The sequence below is a fragment of the Cucurbita moschata genome, unplaced genomic scaffold (assembly GCF_002738365.1).
Source record: "Cucurbita moschata cultivar Rifu unplaced genomic scaffold, Cmos_1.0 Cmo_Scf00024, whole genome shotgun sequence".
NCBI lineage: Eukaryota > Viridiplantae > Streptophyta > Magnoliopsida > Cucurbitales > Cucurbitaceae > Cucurbita > Cucurbita moschata.
Window position 1 is genome coordinate 1,901,949 of NW_019268540.1, and position 12,378 is coordinate 1,914,326.

Below are 12,378 nucleotides of genomic sequence, written 5' to 3' on the forward strand. Positions count from 1 at the left end.
AATAAAAACAAAAAAAAAAAAAAAAAAAAAAAAAAAAAAAAAAAAAAAAAAAAAAAAAAAAACTAGCCAAACACTTCCTATCCAATTTTGAAAAAATATTTAAATTTAAACATTTCAAAATGTCGGTCTCGAAGAGAGGTTGTTCACTGTTTGCATATTCACTGTAGTGAATCAAACACATCGAGCTTTACGAGCATGGTGAAGATCAACCGTAAAGAATTTTGATGGAAGGATGAACCTCGACGTGTTACAAAAGCAAGTCAAAGGTGTACTATACAATTTGGGTCACACGAGATTCTAAAGAAAAGATCAAACGGTGGTACTTTTGAAATTTTGAACAGTGAAATTTTGAATAAAATAAACATTTTAAATCAATGATTCATCCTCAATTTATTAACTTTTCAAATTCTAAATATTTATATATGAATTTAAAATATTTTACTTAATTTTATATTAATTATATCATTTTAATTCGAATTATTTTTTATGCACACGTAAATAATTTAACTGACTCCCGAAATTTATCTACAATTATCTCAATCTCTTGGTTAATAAGACGATTTTAGGTTGTGATGTTTTTAATAATTGGATAAATAAATCGACATAATAAAATTTTTATAAAACAAAAATTTTGACACTCTTAATTTTGTCTAACGAAATAATAATATTATTTTTAAAATGCTCTATGGTACGTGTAAACTAATTATACCAAGAGCGATATAAACTGAGACATGTGGCAAGTTGCTACATGGGTATGGTGTTTTGTTTGTAGATGCTTTTCCCGCTCCCGTCACGAATAACAATAGGAAACATTTTATTTATATAGAACCAATCAAGAAAGGAGCACGATAGGTCGGAGAAACCTGATCGTGCTTATTTTCGTTTTAAAGAAACAACTTGAGTGAAAATTCGTCGTTGATTAACGACAGGAGTCTTTTTTTCAGTGCAGTAACTTCAACTGTTCTGAAAGGGGTCGAGCGTCTAGGTATTAAAATTGCAAGATTGAAAAGGTCTAGAAGACTAAGCGTCACTCGATACCAACTCGGTTTTTTTGATCGATTGACCCTAATGTGAAAAAAAAAAAGGAAAAAAAAAAAACAAAAGTATATTACGTGGCTTATTTAGGAGAAAAATATATAAAAGAAAAAGAAAAATTAAAGAAGCGGTAGCCCTCTCGCTTGTGCAGCCACCCAGCCCCTTTCTTCTTCGTCTTCTCCGGGGACTTGCTTCTTTGGCGAACAGCGATTCGGCGCCGCAGCGAGTAACCCACGAACTCCTCGCCCACACCACTACGAACCCGGGACGGCAGTGGGGCAAACCTCACGATTGAGTTGTGACGGCGCGAGCTCCTTCTTCTTTGTTGAAGCCCAGCACGAGCAGTGATTCGTTCAGACGAACTTTAGGCGGCTATTTGTCTTCCTCTATCTGGCGATTTGCGACTGCAAGCAATTACTAACAATCCGACCAGCGGCGTGGCCTCTGCTTCTTGCGTTTTGGCAGGCCTCCAATTTCTCTCATTCGGCAAGGTTTGGCACTGACTCACGCTAAATTGGCCTTATATTTTCGTTGCCCATTCCCTAAGGGCTCAAATTCTGGAGGTTTTGGCTATTTCGAACACCAACTAGTTAGGCTTCGGGGTCATTTAGTGGTGGCGATCCTGGGTAATGTTGTGGTCTAGACTCTTCAAACTCAATTAGAGTGCATTAGATCAGTATTCAATCCTTTGAAGCTCTCTCTGTGTAGTTTTGTAGTTTCGGATTGATTCGGAGTGTTAAAATAGGGTTTAAGGTCGTTTTCGGGTAAGAGCATCCTTTTTTGAAGAGTCTTTCGGTTTTGATTGAAGTATTCTTCCTGAAGGAGATCTCTAGAACGTGTAGTAGGTTAAGGGTCAGTAGGATGAGTTTTGAAAACAAAACTATTGGGGTGCTTGGGGAGGGGCCAATACGTTGTTAAGTCATTGGTGCGTCTTGGGTAAAAATGGTCCATGGGCGATGCAACCGTTCAAGGTTTTGGGTACAAATGCTCAAGGGTGCACCATCGAAAAGTATTGAGACCCTGACTTTAAATGGTCGGGGGTCGATGAAATTCGGAGTTAGTTTCAAAGAACTTTGCGAGATCTAAATATGAGTGTTGAGAGACTTAGTGGAGATGAGTTTTCGCATTGAGCTTGAGTAAATATTGAGTATGCATGACATGCTGTGTTGATCATGTTGAACCCTTTACTTGTTTCATGTAGAAAGAGCATGTTTATTTGCATGTAAGAAGCATGATGTTTTTCATTGCATGCTCTATGTTTTTTGATGGCTCCCCATGTCTTAGGTACTTATTGAGTATGTGTTATATTCTAGCTCACAAACTGATTTTGCAGGTGATGATGACTATTATGAACTTGGTGATGCTGAAGAGGAGACATGAAAGGGATAGACCATTTGATGTTTTAGATATTCTTTTTGTTAATTGGATTCAGTTAGTTGGTGTGTTGAAATTTTTGTTTTAATTCAAGGTTTAGTATTTATTTTTATTTTTGCGTTGCATAGGTTGCAATAGACTTTTTAGGCTACCTTTATGGATTGAGTTTGTTGTGAAGTATCTTGCATCTTTATATATTTAGAATGTTGGGAGTGTTTTGTTATATCTAGATAAATTGAAGTTAATTTATTAGTTTTTTGAGTTGAAGTTTAGTATTGTTGTTAATCAAGTGTAAATAAATGGGTAGTTTTCATAGCGTACCTCATGATGCCTTCAAAAATTTTTGGAGCCTTAAAATTTGTATTTGAGGGAGTTGATCTTGTAGACTGACCTCAAAAACTAGGTTGTTTAGTTAATTAGGGCGAATGGTCTTTCCCACCCTCCTCTCCATCACCAGGTATGATTACTTATCGTCTATGATATTACCTGATTTGCTTTAACTCCTTGTGTTGTATGAGTATTGCTTGACTTGTTATATGATCATATTTGACTTGCTGCATGTTGCCTTGAGTTATGAATAGTTAGGCAAGATGTTCCTTTAGCTGGCCAGTGGTAGCATCTATTGCCTCTGAACTTTATCTTTCTTAAAACTTTTTTTTTTTGACATTGATACGGCCTTACAGACATGGAAGTAAACCTTGGAGGCATTCCTTTTGACTTGGACTTCCATCCGTCTGAGCAGTTGGTTGCAGCTGGTCTGATTGACGGCAATCTTCTCTTGTACTTTCTCTTCCAGGTTTCTATTTTATTTTATTTTGTTTTCCTTGATCATTTATCGAATAGTATATTCGTCTTTGCAGGTACCGTTATAGTCCAAATGCTTTACCCCAAAGGTATAGAAATCTCATGATCTCCCCCATCAATATTCACTTCACGTGATTTTATCAAAGTCTTCTAACCTACAATATAAGTCGAGTTTTAAATCATAAGATGACAAAGTGACTGTGCCAATGAACCAAGCTAGTCTATTCATGCTCACTTAAATTTTTTTTTTTCTGTCTATCTTAGGCTCTTGAAAGTTCGTGCACATAGTGAATCTTGCAGAGCTGTTCGATTCATCAATGACGGACGTGGTATTGCATTTTTTGATTGCTGTTACTTCCCTATTATTTTGTACTTTCCCTGGCAGGATATTATTGATGTTGACCTGAAAATGATTGGTTTATGGTCTGTTATCAGCAATTTTGACTGGTTCTCCAGACCATTCCATTCTTGCTACAGATGTGGAGACTGGTTCTGTTATTGCTCGTCTTGAAGATGCTCATGAGTAGGTTCCTTTTCTATTGGTTTTAAGTTTTCCATCATCATGCATATTCAATGCAATGTAAATTGAGTAATAAGGCAGTCCACTTTATTTTGCAGTGATGCAGTCAATAGATTGGTCAACGTAACTTCAGAAACCATTGCTTCAGGAGATGACAATGGGTGTATCAAGGTTCTTTTTTGTCCTTGTCATTCTCTTTTCTGTTTCTTAATTTTACGTTTCATCACTACTTTGAAGATCTAACTGACTTGGAAAAGTAGAAAATTTAAAAAATAGAGAATTTGAGCACCAGAGTTCCTAATGAGCACAATATTATTATTACCTATAGAATTGGCCCTGAGTAATTACAGCTTTTGACATTCTACCATGGTTGATTTGGTCTTAAAAAAATTAGATAGAAGAACGAATGCTAGAGATCATAGGGTCGGCCCAACTTCAAGGGTTTAATGCAATAAAGACTTGTTGGATTGACAACCAAGGAACTTGAACTGACGTATACAGTATACTAGATTGCTGGTCCCTTTTGAAGAGACACTTGATGTGGACAACACGGTCTTTAGTCACATTAACTTTATTATTCATTGAGCTAAAGCTCTATACTTTGACTCAACTGAGACTGTAACGTGCCGTTACTTATTGTTTGAGCACCCGTAAATGGTTGTAGAACGGAGGAAACTCAGTAATAGGCTATGAGTAACTGATGTCAAATGTTGTGGTTTTCTTTGACATTCCAATGTCTTTTTGACTAACTGATGTTCCTTCAAGGTATGGGATACCAGACAACGATCTTGCTGCAATTCGTTTGAAGCTCATGAAGATTATATTTCAGATATGACCTATTCGTCTGATTCCATGAAACTTTTGGCTACAAGGTAATCCTTGCTATAACTAATATTTCTCTCCAGTTTTATTATCTTAATACTAGGAACATTTCTGAAGTTTGTTGAACTTGAGCCTTAGGATTTTTTTGTTGCTAGACTCTGAGGTATGACAATGGTTTTGTTATCTCTTGCTAAAATTTTTCCATTTAATTTATAGAGGTTTGAGATCACTTGAAGTTAGAAATTAAAAATGTTGTTTCTATCTATGAAGAGTTGCCATAAATTAATCTATAAGGTGTCAAGAAGCAATTTTATGAATTCCTATTTGTCGTCTTCTAGATACTACTCTCTTCTTCAGTGTGGAAAAATTGAATGCATTGTGGATTATATTAAGAAATTAGGTGACAACGTTATAGTAAACCTCACTTTTTTTAAAAAAAATATTATATTGCCTCTTCCTCATGATTTTATCGTTTTTTCCTTTTTGTAGTGGAGATGGGACTCTATCTGTTTGCAATCTCAGGAGAAACAAGGTTAGCCGTTACAAGTTTGTTTTGACATAATTTGTGCCTCTACAACGTGTTAACTACTATCTTTTTACTATTTCCGTTTCTGTGTGCATACACATTTAAACTTGATATTAGTTTTCTGAAGTTGATTAAAAAATTTTATATTGCTTTTGTCGTTGATTAGTCTTATTTAAGTGCAGGTCCATGCTCGGTCTGAGTTTTCAGAAGTTGAGTTGCTATCTGTTGTTATCATGAAGGTAGCTTTACGTATGATGAAGTAGCAATCATATTTCAGTCATGCATTTACATATTTGTTTTGGAAGTTCGTTGGAGCTCGGTGAAATCTTATTTCCCTCCCCATCTTTTGTAAATTTTGTTTTTTCCAATGCAAAGATTGAAACCAGGCTGACAAATCTGGTTCAAATATAATTCGGAGTAATATATTTCATATGGGCGCATCATTCAGGAAACTTTGGTGGAAAAAAATGCTCTCCCCTCTCCCATAAACCATAACTGCCTTTTCTGAACCTCTGGTCACCCTAACCACAGCCATCCAACTTCACCTCCCTGTAATTTTAGCTTATTTCTTCATTTTTTTTTTTTGTCAGAATGGACGTAAGGTCATCTGTGGATCACAAACTGGAACTCTATTATTGTATTCATGGGGTTGCTTCAAGGACTGCAGGTGTACATATATGATGATTTTTCTTGAATATGTATAATGTTTTGGTCTGATCATTTTAGTGAAACTAGGAATTCCTGCTTGTGCTAAGGTGTATTAATATTAATGCTACCTCTATTCTTTTCCTTTGTTGATTTAATCCTTATTTATTTTGTTTTAACTTCATTCTTCTTCAGTGATCGCTTTGTTGATCTCTCTCAAAACCCTGTGAATGCGTTGCTAAAGGTAAGCATTTGTGTAATGTCTAGCAGTATTGTCATTTTTAGTATCGTCAAGAAATCTTTCAATTACAGTGCTAGTTCTTTCCTTCCTTTTAGCTTGATGAAGACAGGGTCGTTGCTGCATCTGAGAGTGGACTCATCAGGTGAGAACTTTGGTGGATAGAGTCATCGTATTTTTATCTTCCCTTTGTTATATAGTTCACTTATTCATGTTTTTTTCATCAGTCTGGTAGGCGTATTACCCAACAGAATAATCCAACCAATTGCAGAACACTCTGACTATCCTGTGGAGCGGCTTGGTAAGATGTTTTTCTGTATTGGCTGATATTAAGCAGAGTTTTTTGAAGCTCGAGGTGCAAAAAAAATGCTGAGCTTTTTTTTATGAGGCACACAATTGTTTAATTTGTATAATTTCTTTTTAAAATGAAGAAAAATACTGTTACAAATAATAAGAGATGAAAAGTGTAGGAAGATAGGCTTTGATTCTAGATGGGAAGGAAAAATGATTAGTTTTTAAGAATATTCTTGATTTCTTCCTGACAACTTAGAATTTTTTTTTAAAATAGTAGGAAGTAAGACGCCAAGTCATATAGGTGCACTCCACAAGCACTAAGGTGTGCACCTCAAGCGGGCTTCATTAACGGAGCCTCATTTTTTTTAAGTGAGGCGCAGGAGTTGTGCCACAGTGGGCTTTTTAGAACAGATACTTAGTAATCCATATTTATTTTATGAATGAATTAACGACCTTGGGTTTCTTTCACTGTTAATTTCGCGTATGATTTGTGTTTTATGGTCTGTCAACACTCAATGATTTGCTTTTTTTTCTTCTTCTCTCTCCCCGTCACTCTGTTCAATCACTGCGTTACTTAAATTTAGGGGAAATGTTTAGTATAACATTTTAACAGTTTTGTCTTGTCTTGTAGCTTTTTCCCATGATAAAAAGTATCTCGGCAGTATTTCACATGATTATATGTTAAAGGTAATCATCTCTCTCTTTCTCTCTCGTTGTAACTGTTTTGATCTGCTGATTTCATTTTGGCTATCCCAAACTTTTGCTAGCATCTTTTTCTCCTTTTTGATATAAAAGAAAACCAATTTTCATTTCAATGAAAGAACTACAAACAAGGAAAGTCATAAAAAGAAGGGATTTATCAAAAGAGCAATAGCAACACTGAAAATATACTAAAAAGAATAGAACCTCAACTTTTGGTAAACAAAAACAATAGATAATTACAAATAAGAAGTTTGAACGAAGAGCCCAAACAGAGCTGCAGAAGCATTAAAGAATGTCAAGTTCCTCCCATCTGCTATATCTTCCGAGAAACATTCTCCTATTCCATTTCAACCAGAAGAATCATAAAGCAGGTAAGGAGCTGGTCTGCCACAGAGTCTTACCCCTCCCCAAAACAAACGGTCTAAAGCAACTTCTTCAATAGTCTCCCGAACAATCAACCTCTACCTTTAAGCTAGATTGAAGCATTGTCAGAATCGCCTCTAAACAATGATGTAAAAGTTCATATTTATTTTGGTTAAAGTCCCTTCTTGGTGAATAAAAATTAACAGGTTTTTTTTTTGTTAAATTTGAAATTGCCATTAGAGTTATGGAGGCCTCACACTTTGTTTCACGTCTTCAAGCCTTTAATGAATGGTTCTCTTCCTATTTGTTGCCAGTTTATCGTTTATGACATATCAAGACTCTAATATCTGTGTTATTGTTTGTGCAGCTATGGGATATGGATTTATTGCAAAGTTCTGAAAACGTTTCAAATGGTCCGGCCGTGGTAGCTGCAGGTGCAAGTGCCAGTGACAATCTATTTGCTTTCATGTAAGCCCCGCATTTGGATTTGGACTTTAATTGAAACAACAATTAGGCTGCAAACATTTTGTTTGGTTTAGGTGGTTGGAAATAGGACTTAAATCTAGTGAAATGGACAAATCACTCTGATAGTTACAGTTTTTCTCCTTTTTCCCCCTATTTTTAGAGCGAGAGAGGATTGTCCTAAATCATTATTTCTCGACTGCTGGTTTGTACCAGGTGACATAATTAATGATATGGTGAAGTCATGGGACAATCCTCTCTCGCTCTAAAAATGTTATATTTAGGGAACCATCACATATTATATTTAGGATTACTCCTACAAGATCACTTCAGATTTTTAAATAAATCAAGAAGCCAACATCAGATTTTTACATCTCATCCATCACCTATCAAGTCTAAAACAGAAAGTATTCTGGCTACTCTAGTTGAATCATGTATGTTTTAAATACAATCTTATGCTTTTTGCAGGGACTAGAAGAGAGAAGACCTAAAGCGTAGGAAGGATCCAAAGAATGGTTTGAACAAATCGTCAATTTATAGTATGCTGGTTAGGTTGATGTTGGGTTCAGCTCCTTCAGGGTGCATTTAGGATAGTATTTATATGGGTTTGAATATGATGCTACAACTGCAATTTTTTGATATATGGTGCCAACAAGTGATTGTTGATTTTCTCCATGAACCTGTTGAAGAGAGAGTGGTTAGGTGCGTTTGCTACACTTTTCTTTTAAAAAAATCATCTTGGCTTCGTAACATTTTTGGTTTTCCTTAGGATGTTGGATATTTATGTTCTTATAGTTATTGTTGGATTATAATTTTCGACTCAGAATTAAATATCGAATGAGATACAGATTTTTCCTTCTTTTGTTTCTAGTCATTTCTTATGAGTTCGAGGTCGAGTTTTGGGCCAATTGATTGACTTTTTGTCATTGAAGTAGACCTGACATCTCGTCTTCTCACAGCTCGACTTTTTTAAGCATATACTTTTAGGAAATTAAAGACATGTTATAAAATAGATAAGAAGGAAAAAAGAATAATGTGAAGTAGAAGCAAAAACACTAAAAAGTGATAATTATTATGTTTTTGGAAACATTATTTGAAGCAATAAAGATTAGGACAGTGAATTAGTGATGAAGAAAAGACATCTCACTTCACAATATTCCTACCAATAATACAAAATGGGCATTTGTTATTATCTCAACTTAGTTCATCTTGAAATTGAAATTGAAATTGAATTGAAAATGGACCATTTTGATTTATAGATTCCTTAGTGTTTTAGGGTACGAATAAGAACATTTGAAGTTGGACCCATAAACAGTGAAGAGTACAAAATGAAAGAATCAAAGAATATATCATAAAGCCATCTCTTCTCATATTGGTCCCCTTTTTATGAACTCTCACATGTCTTCCTCATTCACTCCTTCATTTCATTCTCTTCTAATTTTCAAATTACACATCACCAACCAAACACTGTTCATCCAATCCTTATAACCAAACATAGCAACCAATTATGATGTATCAATGTTGTTGGGATGTTCCCATCTCTACTTACTCACTCACTATGAACGTTCTAACTAAGGTCGGAATCAATTGGTCAAAATAAATTCTATTTTTCATGTTTTTTATACTATGTTACGCTGGCTAAACTAAGAGAGTTGAACTTATGATTTGGGAAGTTCGAATAAAGTACATGAATGAACCGAGAGGTTGTGATAATTTCATAACGTTCGATATCTGACTCTGATACTATTTGTAATAGTCAAAGTTCACTGTTAGCCGATATTGTTTTCTTTGGGCTTCCCCTCAAGACTTTAAAACACGTCTACTAGGGATAAGTTTTCACACTTTTATAAGGAATGATTTGTTCCCCTCTCAACCCGATGTGGGGTTTCATATTGAAAGTTATTACATATACGGATAATGTGCACTTTCCTTTTTTGCGTTGCAATCATACAATCTCTTAAAAGTGAGGACATAGACCCGTGTTTGTTTGTAGAGATAGTTTTCACTATTAAAAGTAGTTCAAAACAAGTAGGTAACAAGTAATGCTAGGGTCATCACGTGTCGAGTGCAGTAATGGATGGACAAAAACATGATTCAAAAGACCCGAATTTCCAAATTAGGATTCCTCCATTAATTTAGAACAAAGCTTGTTTGGATGAAAGTTTACAAGATTTTACAGCCACACCCTAACCCACAGAGCTTTTCTAAATTCTGACTTCTTGCCTAATCTGATTAAAAACAGGCTTTTGCAATGAAACCCACCTCTCAAAAAGCTACAAAACCTGCTCCAAAAGTACTCCATATGTACACAAACAAACACTGGGGACGCTGCTCCCCATGGAGATTCTCTTCATCATCGCCTTCAATCTCAAGTATTTTCAGACTGAGAAGCTATTCTCGGATGGTTGTGTTCACCTTCATATGTAACAATGAGCATTGACGGTTCCTCGACACACCTCTCGACGTGTTTCCTCGCTGGACAACCTCTCATGCTGCTGCACTTATAGTATCCTCTGCAGATGTTTGAGCGTAAATTAAGATCGACGTGATCGAATAAACTTATAGTATCCTCTTGTTGCTCTTACAAATTTCAGGTTGAAGTTTCAATAGGCATGACATGCTGAAGTAACAATTTGCAGCAAAATGCATACAGTAACACAATGCAACTTGACAAATGAGCAACATCAATTCCAGATCAATTACCCACCTCGGTAATGGCGTACTCTATTCCGAGAACACAAGCAAACAAATAGAGCAAGTTTTCTATACCCCAATTCGATTACTAGAAATTTGTAACGGCCCAAATATTGTCCTCTTTGGGCTTTCCCTTCAAATTTTTAAAACGCATATGCTAGGGAGAGGTTTTCACACCCTTAGAAAGAATGCTTCGTTCTCCTCCTCAACCGATGTGGGATTTCACAACTAGAAGGCAACCAAGCAATTCATATAATTGATCAGGTCATAGTATTGGCAGCCAAATGCAGACATATTCGACTTTGTTCGGATAACATTATGAAAATCGACATCAATCTATGTTGAAATAAGCAACATTAACAAGATAAGCTGAAAAGGGAGTGAAAGATATTCCTATACCTTGGGTGAGGAGAACCCTTGATTGGCTTTTGGCCATATTTCCTCCATGAATAATCATCAGGAGGAATATCAGCAAGCTTGTTACTTATGGCAGGCACCTTGATCGACCGCTTCACTCTATGTTTCCTGCAAGAACATAATCAAAATCGAATCAGAAAAACATATCGAATTGTCCCCATTTCGACATCACAAAACAAAACCACAGCTTCCCAACCTCTTCTTTGAGCAGTGACATCTCCCAGTACTTCCACATTTAACACTCCCATCTTCCCCTCTCCCACTGCACTTCCTCCTATGGTGTGAATTCTGATCGGAAGATCGGGGCGTCCCGATCAAATGAAAGCCACTCCCATCCAAGTTAGCTACACTCCCATCAATGCTCAATGAAGAAATGAAAGACCTAGTGGATGACATTGTGTGTTGTGTGCAGCTAGAGCTATCAAAATTCAAGTTAATACCACTGTGGCTCCTAAGATACACCATTTCAGGCTGTGGAGCATTAGGATTAGGATTATTCAACAACATCCTGTTCTGAAGAAAATGATGGGAAGTAGACTGATGTTGTTGGATTGAACAACTTTTAGCATTTGAGTTCAATTCCAGACATGGATTCCCCAAGGAAAGAGGACCCATCTGCAAATTCCTGGCCTGGAGAAGGTCCATTCTGCAATCGGGGGAAGAAGTTTGTAAGAACATGGATTGGGGAAGAGGAGAAGAGGAGGAAGAGGAAGAGAAGGGTGGCTTAACCCTGTTTTTCCTGACCCTTGCATGCCCCAACCCAGAAGAAGAAGAATTAAGAAGACACAAAACTTTCCTAAACTTAAACACAGCCGCTCCAGTTTCCGCCATTAAACAACTCTGAATCTTGGATTGACGATCTTGAGGCAACGCGACAGTCAATAGATTCAACACTTTATGACAACTCTCCACAGCTTCTCTATTAGCTTCTTCAACCTCTTCCATCGTAGACAGAAAAAACGGGTAGCGAAATCGCAAAATCTGAAAAACCTAGGTGAAATCAAGCATAACGGGGGCGGGAAAATGGAAGAGAAGGAGGCGATTGAGAAGAAAAGGGAGAGTTGCGGGGGAAATTAGGAACCCTAGATTCTTGTTCTGCCAATGATTTGAATAAAGTGAAAACCGAAGCGAATTTTGAGAGACCCAAAACAAAAAAAAGCGCACATCATCAATCCATCTTCTTAATTTCTTTCTGTTTTCTTTTCAGAGGAGATGATTTGAGGAGAGAGAAAAGAAGAAGAAGTGGGAAGTGGAGAGAGAGAAAGTGGAAGACATTCTCAGACAGAGAGAGAGAGTCCGATTGAGGAAGAAGACGAAGAAGACGAAGAAGAAGAAGAAATGGAGAGATGGTTAGAGAGAGAAAGAAGAGAGAGAAAACAGATGGCAGGGCGGAGGAGGAAACAAGAAGCAGAGAAATGAAACTGCCGTCTCTGTCACAGATTTGCAGGTGGGCCCCACCCTTTCCACCACTCTTATTTATTT

General features: G+C 36.5%; 2 protein-coding genes across 2 annotated transcripts; one reads left to right on the forward strand and one right to left on the reverse strand.

The window, feature by feature from the left end:
* The first annotated feature begins 1,154 nt into the window (after nucleotides 1-1,154).
* LOC111461094 (WD repeat-containing protein 55) lies at nucleotides 1,155-8,647 on the forward strand. Its single transcript, XM_023104574.1, has 16 exons — nucleotides 1,155-1,526; nucleotides 3,093-3,189; nucleotides 3,270-3,302; nucleotides 3,478-3,542; nucleotides 3,649-3,736; nucleotides 3,832-3,904; nucleotides 4,499-4,605; nucleotides 5,045-5,087; nucleotides 5,264-5,320; nucleotides 5,672-5,748; nucleotides 5,922-5,970; nucleotides 6,063-6,109; nucleotides 6,192-6,265; nucleotides 6,890-6,945; nucleotides 7,691-7,791; nucleotides 8,254-8,647. Exons 2-16 carry the CDS (start codon nucleotides 3,095-3,097, stop codon nucleotides 8,258-8,260), a joined length of 972 nt encoding a protein of 323 aa, XP_022960342.1. The 5' UTR covers nucleotides 1,155-1,526; nucleotides 3,093-3,094; the 3' UTR covers nucleotides 8,261-8,647.
* A 1,231-nt stretch (nucleotides 8,648-9,878) lies between these two features.
* LOC111460807 (probable WRKY transcription factor 21) lies at nucleotides 9,879-12,166 on the reverse strand. Its single transcript, XM_023104108.1, has 3 exons — nucleotides 11,093-12,166; nucleotides 10,879-11,004; nucleotides 9,879-10,298 (listed from the first exon to the last, which is right to left on the reverse strand). The coding sequence occupies exons 1-3, from the start codon at nucleotides 11,839-11,841 to the stop codon at nucleotides 10,154-10,156; spliced, it is 1,020 nt and encodes a 339-aa protein (XP_022959876.1). The 5' UTR covers nucleotides 11,842-12,166; the 3' UTR covers nucleotides 9,879-10,153.
* Between the last annotated feature and the right edge of the window lie 212 nt (nucleotides 12,167-12,378).